Here is a 25079-nt window from a genome sequence, read left to right as displayed (position 1 = left end):
AGGCTGATTCTCCAGCCCCAAAACCATCAGTTCTCATCCTGTCTGGGCAGCAGTGAAGCTGGGGGGAACTGGTGGGAAGTTTGAAAGGAAATAAGTAGGAATGTGTGTGTGGAAGGAAGGATTGCATTGGAGGTGCTGCAGGACACAACCACTCCAGCAGCATTTCTCTAGGTAAAGGTGCCTGGCCATACTGAGTGAGAGGTGTTTTGCAGGTAATTAATAACTTACAGCTCTTGGGATCCTTTGGAATGGGTTCATTAACCGAAGGCAGCAGGTCTTGCATTTAGACTGAAGGGTGCTGTTGAAGAGAGGAATTTTCATGATTCCCTTTTGCTGTTTAGGAGCACAGTTAAGGATTAATCTGATCAGAAGCATCACAGATGCCAGAAGTGCATGAAATAAGGGGTTTGCATGGAGAAAAAGAACAGAGGGAGGCCTGACAGCGTTCCAGGCATGCAGTTCTGTAACCAGAGCTTGTTTTTATTGGCCATAAAGGTGTCACACAAGTAGGGAAGGAGAAATGCCCAGGAAACTCACCTTTAGCATGTGTAACTCTGCATGTGGGAGACAAACCTGTGTGTCCATGCAGTGGATTTGCTGTTTCAGAGTGAAAGCTGGAATGGGCCTGCACACACTCACATTTACCCTGTTCTGTGTAACACTAATATTTATTATTTTTTTTAATAGCTGGCAGATTGCTCCCTTGCTTTGAACTGTGGTCGGATTCTTGCAGTGTGCTGTAGCCAGACCTCGGGCAGGTCTCTGATCAACTGATTAAAAAATCATTTCTTTTCCCCACTGCTATCTTCTCCTTTTTTAGAAGCAGAACCCGAGGTCGACAACCTTCTGGTTTCAGACGCCACTCCAGATGGATTCCGTCTCTCCTGGACTGCAGATGACGGGGTTTTCAACAGCTTTGTTCTAAAAATCAGGGACGCCAAAAGGAAATCTGACCCACTGGAGCTGATAGTGCCAGGCCATGAGCGCACCCAGGACATAACAGGGCTGAAAGAGGGCACTGAATATGAGATTGAGCTCTATGGAATTAGCAGTGGACAACGTTCCCAGCCCGTAAATGCAGTAGCATCCACAGGTATTGTCTTTGCAGTGGCAAAAGTGTGGCATTCCCTGTTCCTTTCAGCATCTCCTTTTCACAGCCGGCTCGTGCTGTCCCTGAGGTGTCCTGGACTGTCTCCTGCATGTCCCTTGTCCAAGTCACTGGTTCAGCGTGGTGTGGTTCTTTGTAATCAGTCTCAGCTTCCCAAGCTTCGTCACTGTCTGTTTAATATGGTTTAATTGAATTACTTTAATGATCAGGAATTAGGCAGCGGAGTGTGGCAATTAAAGCTCTGTCTTTGAGGGCCAAGAAATATTGTCTGTGCACCAGCCTTTTTCAGTGATTTTTCTGTGACTAATTACATCTCAGCTCTGCACAACAATTTACCTCCCTGGGAAAGAGTTATGACAAAACGAATTTACCAGAGCCATTGAGAAGTTTATTTATGGCTTGACCAGCAAAGGCCTGAGCACCATTAGCTTGGGCTGATCTTACCAGGAGCAACATGTGCTCGGTAATTCAAACTGACTTGAGTTTCTTTGCAAAACCAAAGCTTTGATTGAAGTTCATAATGGAAGCATTTCATTTCAGCACTTTTGAATGAAGTGTTTCAATCTTTTTTTCCACATTAAAATTGTGGTTTCTTTCAGAAACATATTTAAACCTGAAGCATATGATGCAACAGCCCGTGAGCCAAATTTGGCCTTTAAAAAATGCTGAGCTTGCTGATGTGAAAACGTGGTAATTTGAAGTCAAATTAATTATGGGAGGAAAGGAAAAGGAAGGGGACAGGAAAGTGAGGGGAGATCTCAGTGGGGGCTGCAGCTCCTCCCGAGGGGCAGCTCCGATCTCTGCTCCTGGGACAGGGACAGCACCCAGGGAGCGGCTGGAGCTGGGCCAGGGCAGGCTCAGGCTGAGAGCAGGGAAAGGTTCTTCCCCGAGAGGGTGCTGGGCACTGCCCAGGCTCCCCAGGGAATGGGCACGGCCCCGAGGCTGCCAGAGCTCCAGGAGCGTTTGGGCAGCGCTGCCAGGGATGCCCAGGGTGGGGCTGTTGGGGGGTCTGTGCAGGGCCAGATTGATGATCCTGGTGGGTCCCTTCCAGCTCAGGATATGATTCTAAGTCCCATGAGTGAGCAAACAAGCAGAAATTCCTAAAGGAGGCATTTCCCTGGCTGTACTCCAGGCAGCACCCAGGAACGGGGCAGCAATAACTCAGCATTGAACAGCTTCTCCTGGAAGAGCCTCCCAGCCCTCACCCTCCACCCTGCTGTCTGTGGGGTCAGCTGCAAGCACAGAAAGGCCCCAGCTCCACTCCTGCCATCACATCCCTGGAATAAACAGCCAGGCCACCTTCACACTGCCCCAGACACTTCCATGAAGCAGAACTGCATCCACCAGCAGCCCCCCTTGCCCAGGCTCCTGCACGTTGGCTCCTAATGGAGAGGGATGCTTAAAGTCCACTGCACTTGTTAGCAGCATGTCCCCACTCTCACTGACTCCCAGAATATTTATGGGAAGCCACTGAGAGTTGTCATTTTCCTCATGACTACGTCCCTGTGCAGCCCTCGCAGGGAGATTTAGCACATGTCACCTCCCGGAGCCAATAGCCCAAGAGATGTTTGTCAGCTGTAAATAGCCCATGAATAATGGACAATAAAGCCACAAGAATCCAGCTAAATAATTTGGGGTGCAGGTTACACCATTCTGGGTGGGTGGCTGCCAAGGCATCCAGCTAATTTCTTTTTTAGGAGTGGATTATTGCACAAACATATGGATATTTATAGCATTTCCAGTGTGGTTGCAAGGAAATATTTCTATCCCCAAAGAGGGAATTTATCTACTGCTGCTCTCAGAGTTGGTGTCTTCTAGAAATTTATCTGTAAAATCTCAGTTAAGGTGCAATTTAACCCCCACTGGGAGACCACAACACATCTATGGGCCAATTAATATCCTTGTGGGAAGTGTGGGGCTCGTGCTGCTCCTTTCCTCTTCTTCCAGTGCTGTTTTGCCACACTGTGACAGCGTGGTTTTTTCCTGAGAGGACCACAAAACACTTCACATGTTCTTGATATGTGATAAATGCAACCTGCTGCTTCCTGCAGATTAGGAGAAGAAATCCAGGGAACCAGGGAACATCCTCCTCTAGTCTGTTAGGAATGAAAGAACAATTAGGAAGAAAACATCGCTAAAAAACCAGCAGCTCTAAGGTACCAAGGGTGCTTTAGCAGCCTCTCAGGAGGCTCTAAGGTACCAAGGGTGCTTTAGCAGCCTCTCAGGAGAGTTCCTTGTCTCTCATACAGCTCTGAGGATGAAGCTGGAGGGTAAAGACAATTGACCTGTGCCTGCCCAAGAGATGACCTGAGGTTCTCTCTGAGTGCCAGGTCAGGAGCACACTGGCTGCTTTCCCTGCCTGCTCAATTCTGGCTTTCAGGTAGCCCAAGGAGATTATTTCATTCGCTTCTTTTTCATTCCCCTGTGCTCAAAGATGCAAATCTCTCCCATCTCTGGGATTCATTCCAGGACAGATTCTCTGATGGTCCATTATATTTCTTGCCAGGTTCTCTCCCAGGAAAGCTGCAGTTGGGGGACTTGGGGATGCAGAAAACTCACATCAAACTCTTCTTACTGCTCCTTGCCACGCAGCTCACCTGGTGCAGGAAACACACCTGGGGCCCGTGGAAGTGGTTGCACAGCAGAATCCAAGGGGGATGGATTGGGTATTTTATTTTCTGGGAAAGGCTGAAATTCTCCATGTGTATGAAAACCAAGTGCTGGGCCATCTGTTTGGTCTCCAAAATCACCACTGGCCCTGTTCTTCAGCCACTCAGGGCACCTATAATGTGAAGCAAAACCAATGTGATTTTCATTCCTCTCTCTTTCCCAGATTTTCCTTATTTTCTCCAGTTTCCTTCAGTCTGTACCCAAATCAGCAGCACCTTTTTGTGCCACATAGCTTTTCCAACCCCACCTTGCTTCCTTTGTCATCCATAATTCTTTTCTTCCCTTGGCTTTTCCACGTGAGCAAACCCCACAAACACAGCACTTCTAGTGAGCTCCGAGATATATTTTACATTTCTCTTGAGAGCTCGGTTGTTTTTCTTTCCTTGCCTTTGAGTTGATTTAGTGCCCTGCTGCTTTGGGGACACATGGAACAAACAGCCTCTGACTCCCTTCCCGCAGGCACGTTCTTTCCAAGCTATTTCAAGCCCAGTCCCTATTTTTTTTGCCTCCTCTTGCCCCCCTTCCCCTGCTCTCAGCCTGTCTCCACTCCTCTTCATGTGGATGTTTGGGATCTCTCCTCTTCGTGCTAATGGCCTGCTCTGTGTGTGCTGTTTGTTTTTTAATACCTCAGGGTTGTTTTGGTTACAGGCAAAAAAGCTGGAAAGATTGGAAGTGGGATGCTCAATGTAAACCTGGAAGTGGTTTACCACTCTTTACCACGTCCTTCCAAAGCCCTTTCCATGCCTGTTTTGCAGGATCTTAATTAAGCCTCCAAGTGGAATGTTTCAGATACATGTTGGGTTTAAGTTTGGGTCATTTTGGTAAAATCTGGGCTTTTTTTGCCCAGCTGACTGATTTAATTTATGTGGGCAAATGCAGTGCTCAGGTTTCGACAGGGAAAGGCTGAGTTTTATGGCAAAGAGCTGCAGTGGAGCCACGGGTGCCTTCCTCATGGTGGTTGTACTTGGATATTCTCTGGATGGATGTGCTTGAAAGAAAAACCATGGGCTCAGAGAGAGATTCCAGCAGGAGAATCTTGTTGCTTCTGGTTTGATGCCAACAGAAGTTCCAGGAGTCAGTGCTTGATGGACTCCCACACCTGAGTCCAGGTCTCCTTGGAGCATCCTGTATAAGGAACTTTATGCTCAGGAAGGGAGATCTGTCCATGGCTGTCATTGCCATGTGGGACTCAGTCTAAAAATCCTCCAAGTGAAACAGGGGTAGAAAAAAAATTCCAAATACAGCATCTCCTGCGTAGCAGAATGTCATTTCTGTCCATGTTCCTCCCTGCTGCTCTACAGCACTGAAATCTCTGTTATTTCTATGTGTAGACACATGTTGGGTATTTTTAACCTTTGCACTACTGGACTGCTCCTGAAAAAAGGAAAATTTGGACCAACCAGGCTGTTGCTGTAATCAAAGCCTTCAGTTTTGTACCCCCTGCATTAGTGTTGTTCAGAGCAGAACATTGACAGCATCAGCTCTTGCTTTAGGGTGATAAAACAAATCAGTTTTCCAGCGCTAAGGACTGATAAACAAATGATTTACCTTTTCTTCCTGTGTGGTGTGTCCTCTGCTCTCCCCTGACAGTCGTTGGCTCTCCCAAAGGAATTTCTTTCTCTGACATCACGGAAAACGCCGCCACAGTCAGCTGGACCCCCCCTCGCTCCCGTGTGGAAAACTTCCGGATCTCCTACGTCCCCGTCACGGGAGGTGAGGAGGGACAGGGGTGGGCAGGGAGAGCAGGAAGGGTTTGCTGGGCTGCCATCCCTCCTTTCAGTGTGTCTCCCAGGTGATCTTGCACAGATCATCTCTTTTTTCCCTTCAGGAATGAGGGTGCGTAGGCAACCTTTGGACGCAGTGTCCACATCCCACGGGCAGGGCTTGTAAGGGAGCTCAGAGGTGGAGGCTCGAGTGGTTGTACTCCTACTAAGTCTCTCTCTGAGCCTTTTCATCAAGGATTAGTTTCCAAACTGTCATTATTTTGTAGACATTTCATGAGCTGAGCACACAGGAAAAGACAGCCCTTGGAAATAATGATAATTATCCATGGTTATAAGGATTTTTGAAGGCAGCGGTTTACTCAGTGCTCCCCAACGTTGTCTCATTCTGGTTTAGCATTCAACTTCAAAAACTTCCTCTACTTCAACAGATTTTTAACCTAATTTAGGGACCTTTCTAAGGGAAATAGCTAAAGAAAAAATACTAAAGACCTCAGCATGAAAAAAGTCCTGCTGTTGGCTGAGACAAGGAAAGATTTAGGCTTTTAGACAACATAGCCTGGAAGCACATGTGCAGCTGTAAATATACAGCAGTCCCAGAGAAAAAAAGGAATCTAGTCATAAAGTTAGGCACTTGTCTAAGTGCTTTCCTGGAATAAACCTAGGATTCGGAGTAAATATGTGTGCTAAGTCTTCAGCCACACACAGAGCACCTTTTAAAATAGCATTTACTGTATCTTAATTCTAAATGAGGTGGGTGGAGGAGAATCTTCCAGCCCTCACCACAAACAAGGCAGATCTGAACTGCAAGTCCTGTCCTCAAGGTGTTTGAACTCCCATGGAGAGACTGCTGTGGTTTCTGCTTACATCTTGTTTATGAAATTATATTTTTCTGAACAGAAATCACAGAGTCACAGAATGGTTTGGGTAGGAAGGGACCTTAAAGCTGATCTCATTCCAACCCCGTGTCACAGACAGGGACACCTTCCACTAAAAATGTTAACTTTTCTTACGAATACAAACCAGTGATTCAGATTTAGGTGTCACAGCAGCAATATTTGACACCAGTGGCTGTAACTGAGGAAAATTCATCTCCTGCTGTAGAAGCACATCTTTAACTTGAAAAGCACCCTTCAAACATTTCCTGGAGTATTGTGTCACTCATCCCGTGGCATTTGGCCTCATCCTAGGTACTCCAAATGTTGTCACGGTCGATGGGAGCAAGACAAGGACCAAGCTGGTGAAGTTGGTCCCAGGTGTGGACTACAATGTCAGCATCATCTCTGTGAAAGGCTTTGAGGAAAGCGAGCCCATCTCTGGCACCCTGAAAACAGGTAATAATATAAAACCAGGAAACAGCAGCTTTCCAAATGGATCATCTGGGCCACAGGAGGGACTCAGGGACTGGAGCTGCCAAGATCCCATTTTTGCTGTCCACACAAACTGTAGGAAACTCTTTTTCCCACTCCTTCTTTATATGTTTGCATTTTGGATGGGGATAGAACTTGTGAGTTTGGTCAGGCTCCCATTTGCTAAATGCTAAACAAACTTATGAGACACAGACAATTTGTTTATTTACAGTTCTAATTCATCAGAAAAAAAACCCCAGAAGTTTATTTGGTTGGTTTTTAAATTAATTCCATTTTTGAGTTGAGGGAGCAAATGGCCAGCTCAGCTGAGCACTTCAGACCAGTTTCTGCTGTGAACTCCACATCTCCCATGTTCCAGACTGGGAAGCTTTTCTAAGCACAAAAACATTCTCTCTCCTGATTTTTTTCTTCAATATTCTCTCAATATTTTTTTTCAATATTCTGTCTCCTGATTTTTTCTTTAAATATCCCTGCAGGAAATGAGGGTCCACTTTGCTCCTGCTGACCCCTCGCTGCACCCTCCATTCATTCTTTTTGGGGGCTAACAAGCATGCAGAGAGCTGAGGCAAGGAACAAGATGATGAGTATTGGATGACAGGGGATTTATAGCCCATTCCAGCTGTTCTGGAGGCAGATATCCATCAATTCAGGGAGAGCATAAACCTCTGTGAAAAGTAGAATCCTATGAGGAGGCAAGGCAGGATGTGTGGGGATTTTGGATGCCTGGCTGGCTGTGGGATGGGTTTGTTCCAAACAAGCTGCTGGAAGGTCACAGCAGCCATCAGCTGCCGTCACTTTGGTTATTTTTCCCAGCTCTGTCTCCTGAGTTTGCTCTAAAAAACAACTCAGATTTGAGGGTGTGGAGAGAAATACGTCAGCTCTGACAGAGCTGTTGAGATTGATGGTATCAAGAGTGATCTGAGAACGTGGCTAGTTCTGTTTGCTCCTAGACTTTCATCTCTTCCAGCACTGACCTCCCTTTCCAGTGGAGGCTTTTGGTGTCTCTTCATAGGCACTGACGTCTTTCCTGATAAACTCCACTATTCCAAAGGGACTCATAAAAGCTGCACTGAGCTTTGGGCATTTTCTGTCATGAATTTACAGCAGAGCACTGCACAGAGCTGAGAGTGTTTGTCAAATTCCTTCAACCTGCTTTTCTTCCAGCTTTGGACAGCCCGTCAGGCCTGGTAGTGGTGAACATCACAGACTCAGAGGCTCTGGCAACCTGGCAGCCAGCAATTGCAGCTGTGGATAACTATGTGGTGTCCTACTCTTCTGAGGAAGGTGAGAGCAGTGAGGGATGGGTCAGGGAGCTGAAGGGTTAAAGCTCTCAAGAGGTGCTCATTGTAACTCCAGGAAAATCACAGAATATCCCAAGTTGGAGGGACCCACCAGGATCGAGGGACCCACCAGGATCAAGTCCAGCTCCTGTCCCAGACACCCCAACAATCCCATCCCTGAGAGCGTTGTCCAAACGCTCCTGGAGCTCTGGCAGCCTCGGGGCTGTTATTTGGAGGAGGAGCATTGCTGGAAGCATTTAAAAAATGATCCTTTTTTATTCTGCACTCTCAGTTTGGCCATGAAGAGAGAGAAGGGAGATTCCCGGGAAGCAGAGGCGGTGTTGTAATTCCCGTGAACACTAGAGAGAGCTCACACTTTTAGATAAAAGGCTCTGGTGTGACTCAGAGCCAGCAGAGGTGTCACACGGGCACGGGCTCCGGGCTTTTCTTATTCTGCACTTGCACCAACCAGGAATAAAACAAATCAGTGAATGGAGCATGGAGTTGAGCACATCATGATGCCGACACGTCCTTTCTTCTGCGTTTTCCTCTCAGAGCCAGAGGTGACTCAGATGGTCTCAGGGAACACCGTGGAGTATGACCTGAAGGGGCTCCAGCCTGCCACCGAGTACACGCTGAGCGTCCACGCGCTGAAGGACACGCAGAGGAGCGAGACCCTCTCCACCCACTTCACCACAGGTGCCACTCCCCACCTCCCCAGAGCTGCCATCCCTTCTAGTCCCACCTGCTCTGTGTTCTTCTGATCCTTTTTTCCCTGGAAACCTGAAGTTTGTTAGTGTTTGCATCAACCTTTCTCCGCTGGGAGCCCGGCGTGGCTGATCAGAGGTGGTTTTCCATCACCAGCTCTGCAGATTCTCACACAGAGCTGGAGCTGGAGCTCTTCTCCGAGAGCTGGTGTTGGCTGCTGAAGGTGCCCAGCTGGTTTCATGCTCATGGTTTTCCATGAGCATCAATGAAATCAGGGATGTTTCTCATTTTCCTGGCTTGGCTTGTCCCAGGGTGTTAATTAGGGAGCCAGGAGCTGAGCCACACCAATCCCGTGCCATAATCACAGAGGGCAAGGGCAGCTGGAGCTTGGAGCCAGACCAAGTAGGAAAAGTTTTCCTATTCTAAAAAAACATCATTGGAACCAAAGTTTTATTTCCTGGGAATATGTAAATACAAATCACCTCGTGAGAAATAATAAAATGCACAATTTTGTCTCAAAGAACATTTCAGTGGAACTGCTCATAAAATAAAGTGCCTGGAACAAGCCAATATTTTAACTTAGATAAAGTTAACACATTTATTTTAAACTACCAGTGGGAAAATTAATCCTTAACCACAAAATTTAGGTTGAAGTGTTTTTTTCATTTCAAATTTCTCTGGAGAAAAGGTTTGTTTTCCTGGCTTCTTTTGATGTATGGCCCACAAGATAACCTGTGTAATTAACTTTGTATGGATGTGATTGTAATTGCTCCGGTTTCTCCTGCAGGGCTGGATGCTCCAAGAGATTTGAGTGCCACTGAGGTGCAGTCAGAAGCAGCTGGGATAAGCTGGAGGCCTCCCCGTGCTCCAGTCACTGGATATCTCCTGATCTATGAATCCATTGATGGCAGAGTCAAGGTAAATAAACCAGAGGGGCTGTGCCTCCAATCTGGGCAGGGGAGATGCTCTGAAGTGTCCAGCAGTGCAACATAATTAATGTTCCTTAATTTGAATACTTAATTTTAAAATACTAATTGCCTCTTTCAGTGCTAGACTGAACACAAATGCATTTAAAAGGCCTTACCTACATTACACCCTGAAACAGAAGCTCTGTTCCAGGCTGAATTTTGCCTTTCAGCCCTCCACGACACAGGAAAAAGCACAAACGTTTTCCTTCATTCCAAACCTGTACCATGGATTAAACTCACACCCCCCAAATGGATGTGATTCCCTTCCCTGAACTCAGGAGAATCCCTGTGCAGTGGGGTGTCCGAGGCAGGGGGAGCTGCTTCTGGAAGTGCCTCTTATTCTCCTATAGTTTTATTCTGTTCCTACATAATCAGATCTCACTAAATGCTAAAACATGAATCAGGTGAATCCCAGCAAAAGAAAATTTTGGATGCCCAGCCTGGCACATTGGAGATGATTCTGATTTTCAGGAAAGCAAATTCCCCAAGCACACTGAAAATCAGTCTTTTAATGTCACAGCAAAACAGCCTTTTGAAGCCTGGAGTGCAACACTTCCTTGTCCTAAAGGATGAGTCTTCCCAGTTTTTTATGAATTTCACAATCTGTATGTTCAGGGCATGTAAACATTTATGCTGCCTTGCTTTTAAACCCCCAGTTTGGACATTATGATGGTAAATGCTCATTTCCAGGCAGGCTTTCTTGAACTTTTTAAGATTAGCTTGGTAAAAGTCTTACAGGAGTATCTTTATATTCATTAATCTAGATGGTTAAAAATACCATCAATAATTATGAGAAAAAAATAATGTGGCAGACTAAAATATGCACCCATTATGATTTATTTCTCTGAGATTTCCCTGTATTATTTCTTCTCCCCATAGGAACTCATCCTAAACCCCGAGACAACGTCCTACAGCCTGACAGAGCTCAGCCCCTCCACCCAGTACACGGTGAAGCTGCACGCCCTGAGTGGAGCCCTGAGGAGCAAAACCATCCAGACCATTTTCACCACAAGTAAGGACATCAGAGCACAGCTAAAATAATCTAAATCACTGCTCTCAGGACAGAGCTGAGCTCTGCAAGGAGGACACACAGACCCCTCACAAGATTTTAATCCATTTGTAGTGTCGGTGAGAAGTCCCTATTCCCCCAGAGCTGTCATCTGTTCTCCCCTGGCAGGATGGAATTCCAGTATGCATCCACATCACCCTCACAGTCCTTTTTCTGGTGAAACATCCTGCTTTTCCCCTGTGAAATATCAGCAGGAATTCTTTCAATTTCGGCTGACACCTCAATTTCCCCCTGTATTGATCCCAGCAAGCTGGGAAAACAAATCAGAGTTTGGAGTTGGAATGAAGCAAAGCACAAACACACACAGATCGGTGCAGGGGGCTGAGGACATGAATTTCTGGGTGGGTTTTTCTCCTCTCTCTGAGATGGGCTGTCTCAAAGCCCCTCTGCACATCAGCTCCAGCCCTAACAGGACAGCTCTGCAAGGATAAATTGGCTTTTCTAAGGCCACTTCAGAGCTGACATTAGAAAAAGAAGTTGTTCAGTATTAGCTGTGACACTTTGCCTTCATTTGTCTCACTTGTCCCAGTTTCCAGCCTTTCAGGCCCAGCAGGATCTTTAGTCATTCCCATTCCTCCTCCTGCTGCTGGTACCAACTCCAGCCCAAGGACTGCCAGAAGTCACCCAGCCCCGAGTTTGCCCTGTCACTGCTTGTGTAGAGCAGGATGAACTCCACCAACACATCCAGAAATAGGAGAGGAATTAAAGCTGGGTCTATTTAGGTGATGTTTGGCAAATTGACCACGAGCAGGGACAGACCAGGTGCCTTCAGCCATGTGAACAGTGTCAGACTCAGGCAGAGGGTTAAGCCTGGCCTTAACTCTGAAAATACATTTGTGTCTATTTAGTGACAGGGAAACACTGAAGGAGCTCCCTGCAGAGAATCACTTTTTTCCAAATCCCAAAGCTGATGGAAACTTGCATGGCCTTAAGTTACACCAGAGGAGGTTTAGATTAGATACCAGGAAAAATCTCTTCATGGAAAGAGTTGTAAAGAATTGGAATAGGCAGTGTTGGAGTCACCATCCCTGGAAGTATTCAAAAAACCTGTGGAGGTGGCACCTGTGGACCTGGCTTAGTGGTGAACATGGCAGTGGGACTGTGTTAATGGTTGGACTTGATTTTAAAATTCTTCTCCGACCTTAACAACCCCATGATTCTGTGGAATTCTCTGGAGCTGAAGCACAGGCAGGGGTGTGTAACACTGGCAGGGACTGGCAGCCACCCTGTGAGAAGTCACAGTTGAAAACTCTGCTATGGACACACCTGCAACCACACTTAATTGGCTGAAAAAGTTAATGGCCTGAGTGAATGAAAAGAAAAAAAAAGGAAATCTTTTTTGGGGGGTTAGGAATTGTTCTGACTGCAATGATTTTATTGGCTTGTTGTCAGAAAGAAAAGATGAACAATATTTTCCTGCAGTTTCAGCTGCTGCTGTTGCTTCGTTTTTTTGAAGTGTAGCTTTATAATGCATTTAATATTCTCCTTGCTAGCAAAACACTCCCAGTTAATTTATTTTTGATTGAAGTCCTGTCTTTGTACTCCCCCTCCTTTTTCTGCCACACGATCAGAGATTGGTAGATTTGGTTTTCCCCAAAAGTTGCTGTCACACAGCTCACGAATTTCAGTCTTTAGCTGGAGGATGCATTCCCACCCTAGCAGGGTTATCTGGAATTCCCAGCACTTCCAGAAGTGTAGACAGATGTGACAAAATGCATTGAAAAGAAGAATTCACCTCATCAGCTGTATGCTGTGAATGTTCTGTGTGCTGGCTGCAAGTACAGACCTGTTCTGGGATCTGTACCTGACCCACGAGGGCATTTCCTCAGTCCTCTGCATTGAACACATTCCTTGTAACTGCTGATTTCCTAAGGAATGCTTTCTCTTCCTTGTGTGTGCAGCTGGGCTCCTCTATCCCTACCCCAAGGACTGCTCCCAGGCCCTCCTGAATGGAGAAGCCACCTCTGGGCTCTACACAATTTACCTGAACGGGGACAAGGCTCAGCCTCTGCAAGTGTTCTGTGACATGGGCGAGGACGGGGGAGGATGGATCGTGAGTATGGGGACAGGGGCAGCACATCCCATCCCTGCTCAGCCCAGGCAGTTATCCCAGTAGGGCTGGGATACCCTGTGATAACCCCTCAGTTATCTCAGTAGGGCTGTTTTGTCTACAAATGTGGGGAGTTTTGTCTTGGGTAGGACACTCCAGTGCCTAGAAGAGGGTTAGCAGCTCTTTCTGCACTTGGAGGAGAGAGAGGAGTCTCCGAAGGATGGGGCACACCAGTGGTTTCAGCCCTGATCCCTCTCCACGGGTGAAATGCTGAAATGACCATCTCAGATAACACATTTTCTAAATAATCACCAAGGAAAGGGGAGGGTGAACTGACTCGGAATGAGAGAGGGAGTGAGAGAGATTAAAGCCCAGCCCGGGGGAAGCATTTGCTGAGCAGCCACGGGGTACAGTGGCTTCCAAAGCCACTGTGCAAGGGCCACATCCCACCCAGGCAACAAAGGAATGGCAATAAAATGCCACCTCTCCACAGTGACATCCCCAAATTTGAACATGCCAGAGGGACCCAGGGCACAGAAAAGCAGAAGGAGCTGGAGGAATGCTTGGCTAGGAGAGTAGGGGATGGAAATCCTGGGAAATCCAGACCTGCAGGATGGATTTTAAAAGGCAGAGAGGAGGAACTGAAAGGCCACATCGTGCAGAAGAGAAATTGGAGACTTAAAAAATACATGGAGCATCCAACAGCCTGGGTTCAACTCAGTCATTGCAGTGAGACTGCTGGGAGAGATAAAGGCAGGGCAGGAGCAATGCTGATCTCTGTGTTTGTAAAAGCTCATTTCCTCTGGCCAGGGCAGTCTGTCCATGACATTTCTTGCTTTTAGGTGTTCCTGAGGCGTCAGAATGGAAAACAAGATTTCTACAAGAACTGGAATACTTATGTGGCAGGGTTTGGAGATCCTAAGGATGAATTCTGGATAGGTAAGTGCAAAGAATTTGTCTTTTTGGAAAAAAAAAAAAAATCACAAAACAGAAACACAGCCTGAAAGTCCAGGAGCCACTTAGAGGCCTCCATTTAGCTGGCAGGAGGATTTGTAAAGGGGAACAGGAGAAAAGGAGCCAGAGACACCCTCTGGAGGGAGACTGAAAGGGCCAGGCCCAGCCAGTCCCTCCAGCTGCAGTCAAAGGATGTCATGCTGGGGTCTCCAGCTGTACCCACCCCGTGCTCAGTGGGGCTCTGGGAGAAGTGGGAGGTAACCTGGGGAGCAGGTTGTTCTTCCTGGCCTCCTGGGACACCACCAGCAGCAAAGGCTGATGATCCAGAGAGGAAAAACAGGACAATAAACCCACATTTTGGTAAAACAGAAGTAAAACCTCCACATCTGCAAGGGTTGCACTGCGTTTTTCTGGTTGTAAATGAAAGATAATGATGATGATGATGATGATGATGATGATGATGATGATGATGATGATGATGATGATGACACAGCACAAGTTTGGTAGTTTTGCCCAACCAGTTCCTATCATTTGAAGGGAAGAGCTCTCCCAGTCAGTATGGGATTATTTACTTGCTTTTGTGCTGACTGCTGACAGCTCAGTGCCCTGCTCTATTTGTAGAGTTCAGTATGGCCCTGTTTATGGAATAATGGGATGGTAGAGATAAAAACATGGAGAGACTGATGTCTTAAGGAACCTGGAAATAAAACTACACACGTTTGAGATAGTATCAGTGTAGGAGGCAATGTAAAGGTTGGCCTTTATTGGAGGCCTCTAAGGGCAGATATGGAAAATGTCCACAAAATGCCCACCCCCCCCCCCAGGGTGAATAGAGGTTTATAAGTTTAGCAAATTAGCATAATTAACAAAAATCCCCAATTGTTGCTGTTGAGATGGACACGACACATACAGACCCCACACCAGTTCCAGGCAAAAAGCCATTTATTAAACAAAGCAGCTTCTTTTATACACTTGTTGTATGTTATCATTCGTGTTACATATTCCCTGGCTGCTGAACTACTACAGCAGACTCATTGGCTATTTGTTGTGACCACTGGACTCTGGCTAGCAGGCTGCAGCTCCCTGGAAGCTCAGCGAGGGTTTCCTGGGGCCGTGCGATTCATCGCATCCCGGAGCCCATTTCGGCCAGCCCCACGGCCTGGCTCTGGCAGCCAGCAGTGTTACAATGCAGTGGTGCTAAAGAAGGCAGAGAAGGGGCTCTCATGAGGGTTTGAGATGGCTTTAATCACATCTCAACCCCCTGATGTTCAGAGGTGGAGAGACAGCGGGCTCTGAGTGTGGGCTGGTTTTGTCAGGGGCCCAGGGGCGGTCCCTGGGTGGGGTTGGGGTAGAGAAGCAAATAGGGAGAAACCGAGGGAGCGGCCAAGGCCAGGGAGGGAACAGGAGGAACATACAGGGTTAGGGGGTAAATAGGCTACCACAGGTATTGCTAACTACAGCATTCTTCCATTGGCTACCTATGGCATAAGCGTTCAAGCATTCAGAAAAATAACAGGTGCGAATATGTTGCTGTTTTTCTCCTTCGACTGTTTAACTTCCTTGCTTCTGCTCATACTACATTCTCTGCATAAAAACGAATTGTTTTTCTTCTCATGGACTTTTCTCACAGTCCTTCTCTAGCCGAAGTAACAGGCCTGAGCCATAATTTTACACAGGCCTTCATTTTATAAGGTTTTACTTAAATGCCACACCCAATTAGGAGCACAAGAGGTGATGCAATTCCCCCCCCAGTTCAAATCTCCTTCTAAATCCTCCCCCCTCAGATGGGACTGAACTTTGTTGATGAAAATGTGTCTCAAACAGCTGGTTTTGGCCTTGGTTCTTGAGGAGAACCGAGATGGGATAGGGGCTTTGGAAGGTGTTTTGTCTTTCTGCTTAGGGAAAAAGTAGGGAAAAGCACTGGGAGAAGTAGCCATGGATACACCAGGCTACAGAGCTCCAAATGTATGTGTGAAGAATACAGGGGATATATAAAAGAAAAAAGGCAATAAAACCATTCGGCATCAAGACAAACATTCCTTCCTGCCCACAGGTCTGGAGAACCTGCACAAAATCACTTCTCAGGGCCAGTACGAGCTGCGGGTGGATCTGAGGGACAAGGGGGACACGGCCTACGCCGTGTACGACCGCTTCAGTGTCGGAGACGCCAAGAGCCGGTACCGGCTGCGGGTGGACGGCTACAGCGGCACAGCAGGTGAGAGCAAAACTTGACTTCTTCTCCTCCTCATGACCAGTTTCCTCCCCATTGACTCAAGGTAACTGTGTGAATGTCGCAGAGCAGCAGGTGCCTCTCCTGTGTGCGGTGCTGGAAAATCAAAGGTATCGATGTATTTTATGAGTCCGTTTTAAATCCCCCAGGCACTTTGGTGCTGTGTTTTATGGCCTGCTTATGGCAGGATTGAAACAAGCATATTAAACCACAGTATATCTCATTTGGCCAATCTTGGCTGTCATTTATACAGCCAATAATAGCCTGGCACAGCCTCTTTTCTTGTCAGTAGAATTTGCAGCAAAGCCCTGCTGTAATGTGATTTATAATTTTGCTGAACAAATCATCTGCCTTTAGTAATCATTGTGGGGCGAACCCTGCAGCCCTTGTTGAGTCCTCTTCAGGGCTTCAAAGGATTAAGAGATAAATCCAGTTTAACAACATGTCTTAAAAGGAGATCATTTCACAGTGCTGGGTGCATAAACCAGAGCAGAGATGTGGGTGTGGGCTCTACCCTGTGACCAGCACAGGAACTTTTACCCAGATTACAGAGATACAACGGAAATGCAGCAGCAGAATTAATGTCTATTTAATTTAGATGGGATATTGGGAAGGAATTGTTCCCTGGGAGGGTGGGCAGGCCCTGGCACAGGGTGCCCAGAGCAGCTGTGGCTGCCCCTGGATCCCTGGCAGTGTCCAAGGCCAGGCTGGACATTGGGGCTTGGAGCAGCCTGGGACAGTGGGAGGTGTCCCTGCCCATGGCAAGGGGTGGGATGGGATGAGTTTTAAGGTCCCTTCCAGCCCCAACCATTCCATGATTCTATGAATTAAGGGAAATATTCTGGTGCAGAGTAGTTGTAGCTGCTACCACGAGTAGGATTCAATCAGTGTGGAGACTCCTTTGGTCTTGATTCCTTCCTTGTGAACACCTCTTTGGTCTTGGCTTGTCCACACTGTAAAATTCAGCTTTCAGCAAGAAGTGCAGAAATTGAGCTGCATGAAAAAAAAAACACTTCATATTCATTGGGGATTAGAGATCACCTGGGAAAATATTTTGACCTGCCTGCAACAACAAAAAAGTTATGTGTTTGCTGTAATTAAAGCAAGTCAGTTTTAAAAAATTTAGATGCAGACAGGGCATGGCACAGTCCCAATATTTTCTGCAGAATGGGCACTGCCATGAAATCTAAACCAGGCAAACACTGAGCTTGCTCTTTGTTTTGTCCCTCCATTCCAGGTGACTCCATGACCTACCACAATGGAAGGTCCTTCTCCACCTTTGACAAGGACCATGACTCTGCCATCACCAACTGTGCTCTGTCGTACAAAGGAGCTTTCTGGTACAAGAACTGTCACCGAGTCAACCTGATGGGCAGATATGGTGACAACAGCCACAGTCAGGTGAGTTTGGGGTCTGAAGGCTTCTGTAATGCATGAGAGGAAGGGGAATTGCAATTATGGATCTGTCTGATGGTTCAGCCAGCCAAAAATCACAGCATCCCCTCCTCCCACTCTCCAGGATCATAAGCAGCTGCTCACAAAACAAGAATTTAACAGCAGCTGGTGAAATCTTGTTGGCTTTGTCTGATTTTCCAAAGGAATATCCCAAGTGTGCAAGGAATAATTGTAGTTTCCAACACATGAAATAAAAATGTTCTTCCTGCCATGAAAGCCAGGCAAGGAGGGACAGACAGCTCTGGGGGAAAGAGGTTTAACAAGGCCAAGCTCAAGGTGCTGCTCCTGGGTCAGGGCAGCCCCTGGGATCAATCCAGGCTGGGATGAGCAGCTGGAGCAGCCCTGGGAGAAGGACCTGGGGGGGCTGTGGGGGAGAGCTGGACCTGCCCCAGCCCTGAACCCCCTGCCCTGGGCTGAGCCCCAGCGTGGGCAGCAGGGGAGGGGGATTGTGCCCCTCTGCCCCTGTGCTCAGGTGAGACCCCACCTGCAGAGCTGCCCCAGCCCCGGGGCCCAGCACAGGAAGGAGCTGGAGCTGCTGGAGAGGCCAGAGGAGGCTCCAGGGGGATCAGAGGGATGGAGCAGCTCTGCTGGGAGGAAAGGCTGGGAGAGCTGGGGTTGTTCAGCCTGGAGAGGAGAAGCTCCGGGGTGACCTCACTGTGGCCTTGCAGGGCCTGAAGGAGCTGCAGGAAAGATGGAGAGAGACAATTTCCAAGGGTTTGGAGTGACAGGAGTAGGGGGAATGGCTTTCCACTGACAGAGAGTAGGTTTAGATGGGATATTGGGAAGGAATTCTTGGCTGTGAGAGTGGTGAAGCCCTGGCACAGGGTGCCCAGAGAAGCTGTGGCTGCCCCTGGATCCCTGGCAGTGTCCAAGGCCAGGCTGGATGGGGTTTGGAGCAGCCTGGGACAGTGGAAAGTGTCCCTGCCCATGGCAGGGGGGAAACCAGACGATCTTTAAAGTCTCTTCCAACCCCATCCATTGTGTGATTCCGTGATTCTGTGACCTCACGTGGGTGGGTTTGTACAGGTTGAACATTCCACACCCCCTGTGCTTCCCAAAGCCCCTCCCCTTTGCAGTGCCTCTGTGCCCAAATCAGAAACATCCCTGGTCTGAACCAGGGGCAGCAAATGCAAGTGTGACCTCCCACCCCTCGCCTTTGCCTTCACAGGGCGTCAACTGGTTCCACTGGAAGGGCCACGAGTATTCCATCCAGTTTGCAGAGATGAAGCTGAGACCCTCCAGCTTCCGGAACCTGGAAGGGCGCCGGAAGCGAGCGTAGAGCCCCGGGGGGGCTGCGGGCAGGGGATCGGGGATGGAGAGCGGGGTGTGGGGAGACCCTCTGGCATCGCTGGCCTGGGGGTGGGAGGAGCTGCGACTGGTACCAAAGCATCGGTGACCCGTGGCCCGACAGAGGCTTTGCAGCATTCCAAACAACAAAAAGCCTTAAAGCATCCCAGAGTTTCCAGCAGAGCAGCTCCAGCTGCCCACCAGGAACGTCCTCCTCCACACCAAAGACAACGATCTCAAGGGTTCTGTGTTGTTTTATCAATTTTTTTTTTTTTTTATTATTATTATTTTTGCCAGAAAGCGTCTGGGATAAAGTTCTTCTTGGGTGGCCCAGGGGAGGGGAGGGAGAACAGCTTTGTACATTGGTAGTTTGTTTTAGAACCAGCCATACACACGGAAATGGTGTAAGATGAATTATCATTATTATTATTATTAGTTATAAGTGGAAATAATTGGTGGTTTGAATGCCTTTTTTTTATATATATATCAAGTACCACAGAGAAGGAGGGAATGGGAAGGGAAAGCAGTATGTTTTAAAACTTAACCATAAGATTAATATTATTAATATAAAGACAAAGTAATAATAATAATAATGATGATAATAATAATAATAAGCTACATTTTGTCATTTTTAAGAGAACCATGCTTTTGGAAACACAGCAGGACAGTGTCTGATTGTAAATTTTTTTTTTAATATAAATAAAAGCACAATTACTTTTAAATGAATTTCTACCTTTTTTTTTTTTTCATCCATGTGGAGTTCGTGCATGTCCAGGATATATTTACTTAGGTGGGGAAATAAAGACAGGCTGAGAATAATTAGGCTGCTGAGCCCCTACTGAAAACTGTTCCTTTTGTCAGTGACTGCTTGTAATTATTCTGGTGGGTTTGTTACAGTGAAATGCCCGTGAAGATTTGGGTTCTTTTAGAACATAATTCTCTTTTTTTTTTTTTTTTTTCCTGCCCAAAAGCTTCTCCCATGTTTTTCTAAGTGTTACTGACTCAATGCTTGCTCCATCTAGGTGGGAATAACTAACAAAGCAAAACAAAGAGGACCCAGAGTTGTTGCTAGGTACCGTGGGCAGCTTTGAACACTTGTGTAAATAAAGGGCTCTCTCTTTTTTTTTTTTTTTTTAATATGAATGAAAATCCGTGTAGTTCTTCTGTATCACACTCTGCAGTTCAAGACAATAAAAGATCTCTTGTTTTAATCCCGTCTCTCTGCCCTGCTTCAAGGTTGCATTTTGCAAACATTTTGCAAATGTTTTGCTAATGTTTCTCGCCTCCCTCCCGGCTGAAGTTACACTCCTGAACATTGTGTTGCACGGGGAACACGAATCTCCTCTGACCCTCCAGAGCACTGGCAGCACTATATTAAATTAATTCTCTGTAATTAATTACCCTTCCTTGGTGTTTATCACAGTAAGTGATAGGGAGCGTAAAAGAGAACAAACCCAGTAATGCAGGAACACGCTCTGCTCTCCAGATGCTTTCCAAGCTATTAGGAAATGGCACTGGCTCTGTGTTTCTGGGCGCTGGAAAGCTCTTGCAGTCTGTTTGCAGACATTCAGGGGAAGAAGTGACATTTATGGAATTATTTCCTCATTTCTAGTAACATCCCAGAGCTGCCTGGCTCTGGCTCTGGCTCTGGTGTCATTTACCTTGGCAGCTCCGAAGAGCTACTGGAGACAGGCTCAGGTTTGTGCCTCACCCCAGACACGATTCAAACACCCTGCATAAAAGGAAGATGATATTTCCTGTAATTACTCACTGACAGATGCCCTGCTTGGTATTCTCCATGATTGCCCCTGTGAGAGGGAAGCTGGCAAATCCTTGGAGTCAGAGCTGCCAAAACACCCGTCAGAGCTGACACAAGCTTGATTTGGTACCAGCAGCTCCACCACGGGCTGAAGGAGAAGTTACAGGCTTTTCCCCCTTTCCTGTCTGTGACTTGTGAGAAGAGTTGAAAAACACGCTCAGATTTGAAATCTGTCCATGAACCTGCCAAACCTCAGCGCTGGTGTTCATCTGAACGTGATGAAGCAGTTTGGGAGCCTCAAGGGGGCAGGAGAGGAAGGGCTTCAAAAAATATTTCCTCAGCCGGGTTTAAGGTCCTAAAGGCACTGAAGGGGATATCTGGGGGCATGAGAGGGGTTTGTGGGGTTAGGGCTGTATCCATAAGGTATTTCTGAGAAAAGTGGATGGAAAACTCCTTTTCTAGTGACACTGTCCCAACCTTAACTAAAGTCTGAGCAAGACCTCAGGCTTGGATTTCTTAGTTAGGTTTGAGTGAGGTGAAAGCTCCAAGCCAGGTGGGCAAAAGTCAGCTGGATGGATAATTTGGGGGAGTGAGGATGGAGCTGATGGCAGCTTTTAAGTTATTACATCCCCTGGCTTTTTGTGAGACTTGGACTCCTGAGTAATGTGGTTTTCTCTGACTCCAGGCATGAGTGTGCAGCCACCCTGAGCGAGTGATTAGAGCACTCCAGAGTGATGTGGAAGATGACAGATACCTTAAATTCCTCCATCTGACAGAGTAACACCTTGGTGTCAGCTCAGCTGGAGCACCCACATCTGCTGCATCACCTCTGGGTGCAGCTCCCTCACCTCCTCTCCTGATACAATTCCAGCCAAGGGAACTGATGTCACCCATTGCTGGGCTAAATGCCACCACAAAGCCAGGGAATCCTGCCTGAGCCTGAAGTAGTGAAGAAGTAGCCCAGTGATTTGTGACAGAAAACACAAATTTCCCATCTTTCCTGCACAAGGATGTCCTGTCATTCAAAATTACAAGTTTGGCTTGGTTTGCTTTAAGAGCAGCTGAGCATAACTGAGGGTTAGAGAGCTCAAAAACAAGAAATTGAGCACACAGTGATCCAGTGGCTGCTCCTGCTGCTCATTTGGTTTCAGTCTTCACTGCCTAAACCCAAAACTGCAGCCTTGAAAAACCTTCTTGCAGCTGCCATGTTAATCCTGGGGGGTGTTAAACTCTGAAGGAGCAGGACTTTATTTCTTTGTTCTTTTCTTTTTTTCCTTCTTCTTCTCCTCCTTCTCAGCCCTCTTTGTGCTTAACCCACTGAACATTCTCTACCAGACCTTGATTAGAAAGGAAAGCAGGATAGAAATGTTTAGGTGTCATCAATAAGCAGCAGCTTGATCCCAGAAAATGGTGAGGCAGTGGCATCAGCCCACCAGGTACCTTGGCACTTCTTATTTCTGCCTTCCAGGGATGAGAACAAGATGACCCAGGGCACTGGAAAAAAATACAGCTGGGATTGCTGAGATGGTGCTTGGCTGGTTGCTGCTGGTTCTCTGCACCCCATCAGAACCTCAAGGCAGAGTGGAATTCTCCACAGAGTGTTACAAATACAGGGGATTGACAACACGATAAAATTTATTTAGTGGCAAGTGGGAAAAAATAATGTAAAATGAAAATAAAGAAGACATGAACCTCCCAGCAGCTTTGGAGCCCCTGTTCAGCACTGCCTTAGCATTTTCTTTGAAAAACCTCTGCTCCAGCCTTTGTTCCTGCACCTTTTCCTCGGTGATTTCCCCGGCAGGTACAGAAATCTCAGCCTGCAGAGCTCCAGCAGCTCTGTGTGTGTACAACATATGTTGGTGCTGATAAACAAGGTGTGGTTTGTCAGCAGGAGACTGCGAGCAAAGCTCAGCCAGAGCTGCACCAATGATCTTTATTCTTGGAGGGCCCTGTAAAAACACACATCTTAATCAGGCCTCCAATCTAAAGGTGAAGGAGTTGGTGTAGGTGAGAGAGAAAGACAACTCTCAGCAAAAAAAAAAGCAAAAAACAAAAGCCAAAACCAGAATAAAAGATGATGTAAGAACCGCTCTGGCTTTCTGGGTCACCCTCGCCTGCTCACAAGCTGTTCCTGGCTCCATCCCAAAAAGGTTGAGGAGTAGAAACACAACCTGATGATTGTACAGTGAGGTTTTCACTTGACTTGCAGCCTTGGCCAGGAATTTCCACTGGGCTGAGAATGAGTCTCCATCCGGGCTTGCATCAAGCATGTTCCTGCTGCAAAATGAATCAGGCCTGGTGCATTTTGCAGTGGAACTGAGATCCTGAGTGGAGGCCGGAGCAGGGAAATGTAACCACACACAGGCATTTCAAGGAAGGTTTCCTGGAGGGGGTAGAAGTTATTGGACAGGGGAAGTTATTGCAAAATAAAGAGGCTGGTGCTGTAGCCAGCTGTGCCATCTCTGTGTCCCTTCCACTCCTACATTTAGGCCCACTCAGCTGAACAATCCACTTCAGCTTTAGTCACTCGTGCAGTGTGGGGAGCTCATGGTCTCTCCGAGATGGTATCTGCAGGGTTACTCACTTGTGCCCTTTCAGCTGACATTGAGGGTAAGGGTTTGGGGTTTTTTAGGCCAAAAGTGCCCTTTCAAGACCTCTGAAATTGCAAAAGTCTGGCCTGAGCTTTTCCAAGGGGTGTTGCAATGGTGGGGGCCCAGGTCTCACTCCTGAGTGCTGCTGTTTGGCTTTCCCAGCTTGGCTTCTTGGCATCCTGTGGGGAAGGGACAGGTTTGGAGTGGCAGCTAAAATGTGTCTGTCCCTCCCTAAGTACCCTCTTTGTCCCTCCCCAGGGCCATCCTGGCAGCCTCACATTCCCTGGATGCACAGAGGGCCCTCCACAGCCACTGTGGGCAGAGTGACTGTGGTTAAGAGGTTTTTGGTGTATGAGGTGCAGCATCCCTGATAAATATCTGCTGTAATTCACAAATCACCAACAGCTGCTGTTATTCACAAATTAGTTACACAAAGTTACTGACAGGACTCCCTTTTCCCACAGGGAAAAATCCAATCCCCCTGTACCAGCCTGCCTGACGTGGCAAAAAAACCACTTCAAAGGCATCTCTTCCAAGGCAGCACCTGCCTGAAACCATCATTGCATGGGCAGGGATGGGCTCAAAGGGCCTGGTGATTCTGCTCCTTCACCTCTTTGTCATGTACTTTCCTCAGAGGAAATCATTCAGCTTCCTGTGTTTTTACTGTAAATTCTGTGCTGCAAAGAGGAAAAAGAGAAAGAGACCGACACAGATAGAGAGACTGGGGGGAGGAAAACCAGCACAGGGTGGTTTCAGTGCTGATAATCCCTTTCACTCCCACTTTTGTGGCTCTCTCTGCCAGAGGCATCCCCCTGTCTTAGAGTCATAGAGAGGCTTAAAAACAACATCTAACCTGAAAATTGGTCCCCTGCTTAAACTGAAACTACTTTCAGGACTCAAAGTGCTCATTTCCTCCCCACCCTTCCTCTGCCTCTTTACTTTTACTTTACTTCGTGCCTTGTCCTTCTGTTTCTGTGATTCTGTGAAAGTGAGAGGAGAAATAATGTGAAAAAGGCTGGGTTTTGTCCAAGTGAAAGAAAAAATGCCTGGCTGTGTCACTAGAGAGCACAAGCATTCAGATTCAGTCTGAGAGATAATTTCCACTTTGTCATCACACCAATTGCGAAAGTCACAGCTTTAGGAAGAGCTGGGACTTTTTTATTAACAAGATATTCTAGGCTTTCATGCAAATAGGATGCTGCTTGCAAAGAAGGTACTCAGCAAAAGAAAACACCAGGTCTTCCCTAGAAAAAGGTTTTAAAGGACAATTTTGAATGTTTCAACTCCATTATGACCAACCAAAGAAGTGTAAATGGCTGAGAGAAATTGAAACAAAAATAAAAAAATATTGTATTCTGAGTTGCTTTATATCCTGAATCATTTGACTTTTCCCCAGAAAATAAATAGTAAAAATCAGGTTGGAGCCCTGACATGATAATTTTTATTTGTTTTCAGTGTAAGTTATGTGCTTTATAATAACCAAACTACCTGGAAATTACACCCCCACCGCAGCACTGGCATACAGTCAAATTAATTGCAATTTTTTCATGATAAAAATTACCTTCAGGTGGCAGCTCTGTGTTTTGGCAGTCTCACATCAGCCCTGAGGAGTCTCCTCTGAAGCCCTTTGCGTGAATAGATCCCAGCCTTGGCTATACCTGGATTCATGGATTCTGCTCTTGGCTTTCCACAGGGCTTTTCAAGCACTCACAGCTCCAGCCACTACTTCAAATCTTCTCACTGAAATGGGGAAAAGTCTCTCAGCCACCAAAACCTCAGTGTCCCTGAGCAATTCTAAGCCCAAACCATCTCCCCCATGCCAAACCCTTCTCATCTCACTTGGCCTTGCAGGGAAAATC

At 47.0% G+C, this 25079-nt stretch overlaps 1 protein-coding gene across 4 annotated transcripts in view; it reads left to right on the top strand.

Moving 5' to 3' along the window:
* TNC (tenascin C) overlaps nucleotides 1-19592 on the top strand; it is a 72035-nt gene extending 52443 nt beyond the window's left edge. For 3 of the 4 annotated variants that reach the window (XM_069031683.1, XM_069031682.1, XM_069031685.1), the window contains 12 exons: nucleotides 821-1093; nucleotides 5369-5491; nucleotides 6690-6833; nucleotides 8034-8153; nucleotides 8705-8848; nucleotides 9645-9775; nucleotides 10705-10837; nucleotides 12796-12947; nucleotides 13787-13883; nucleotides 15952-16113; nucleotides 17366-17529; nucleotides 18752-19592. In XM_069031683.1, the coding sequence (XP_068887784.1) occupies nucleotides 821-1093; nucleotides 5369-5491; nucleotides 6690-6833; nucleotides 8034-8153; nucleotides 8705-8848; nucleotides 9645-9775; nucleotides 10705-10837; nucleotides 12796-12947; nucleotides 13787-13883; nucleotides 15952-16113; nucleotides 17366-17529; nucleotides 18752-18862 (1754 nt within the window). In that variant the 3' untranslated portion in view covers nucleotides 18863-19592. The remainder of the gene's footprint in view (nucleotides 1-820; nucleotides 1094-5368; nucleotides 5492-6689; nucleotides 6834-8033; nucleotides 8154-8704; nucleotides 8849-9644; nucleotides 9776-10704; nucleotides 10838-12795; nucleotides 12948-13786; nucleotides 13884-15951; nucleotides 16114-17365; nucleotides 17530-18751) is intronic. The other variant, XM_069031684.1, reaches the window with a different exon arrangement.
* Nucleotides 19593-25079: the final 5487 nt, after the last annotated feature.

This window comes from Aphelocoma coerulescens, chromosome 17, assembly GCF_041296385.1.
Source record: "Aphelocoma coerulescens isolate FSJ_1873_10779 chromosome 17, UR_Acoe_1.0, whole genome shotgun sequence".
In the NCBI taxonomy this organism is placed as follows: domain Eukaryota; kingdom Metazoa; phylum Chordata; class Aves; order Passeriformes; family Corvidae; genus Aphelocoma; species Aphelocoma coerulescens.
Note: the sequence above shows the minus strand (reverse complement) of the source record. Positions and strands in the feature narration are given on the sequence as shown.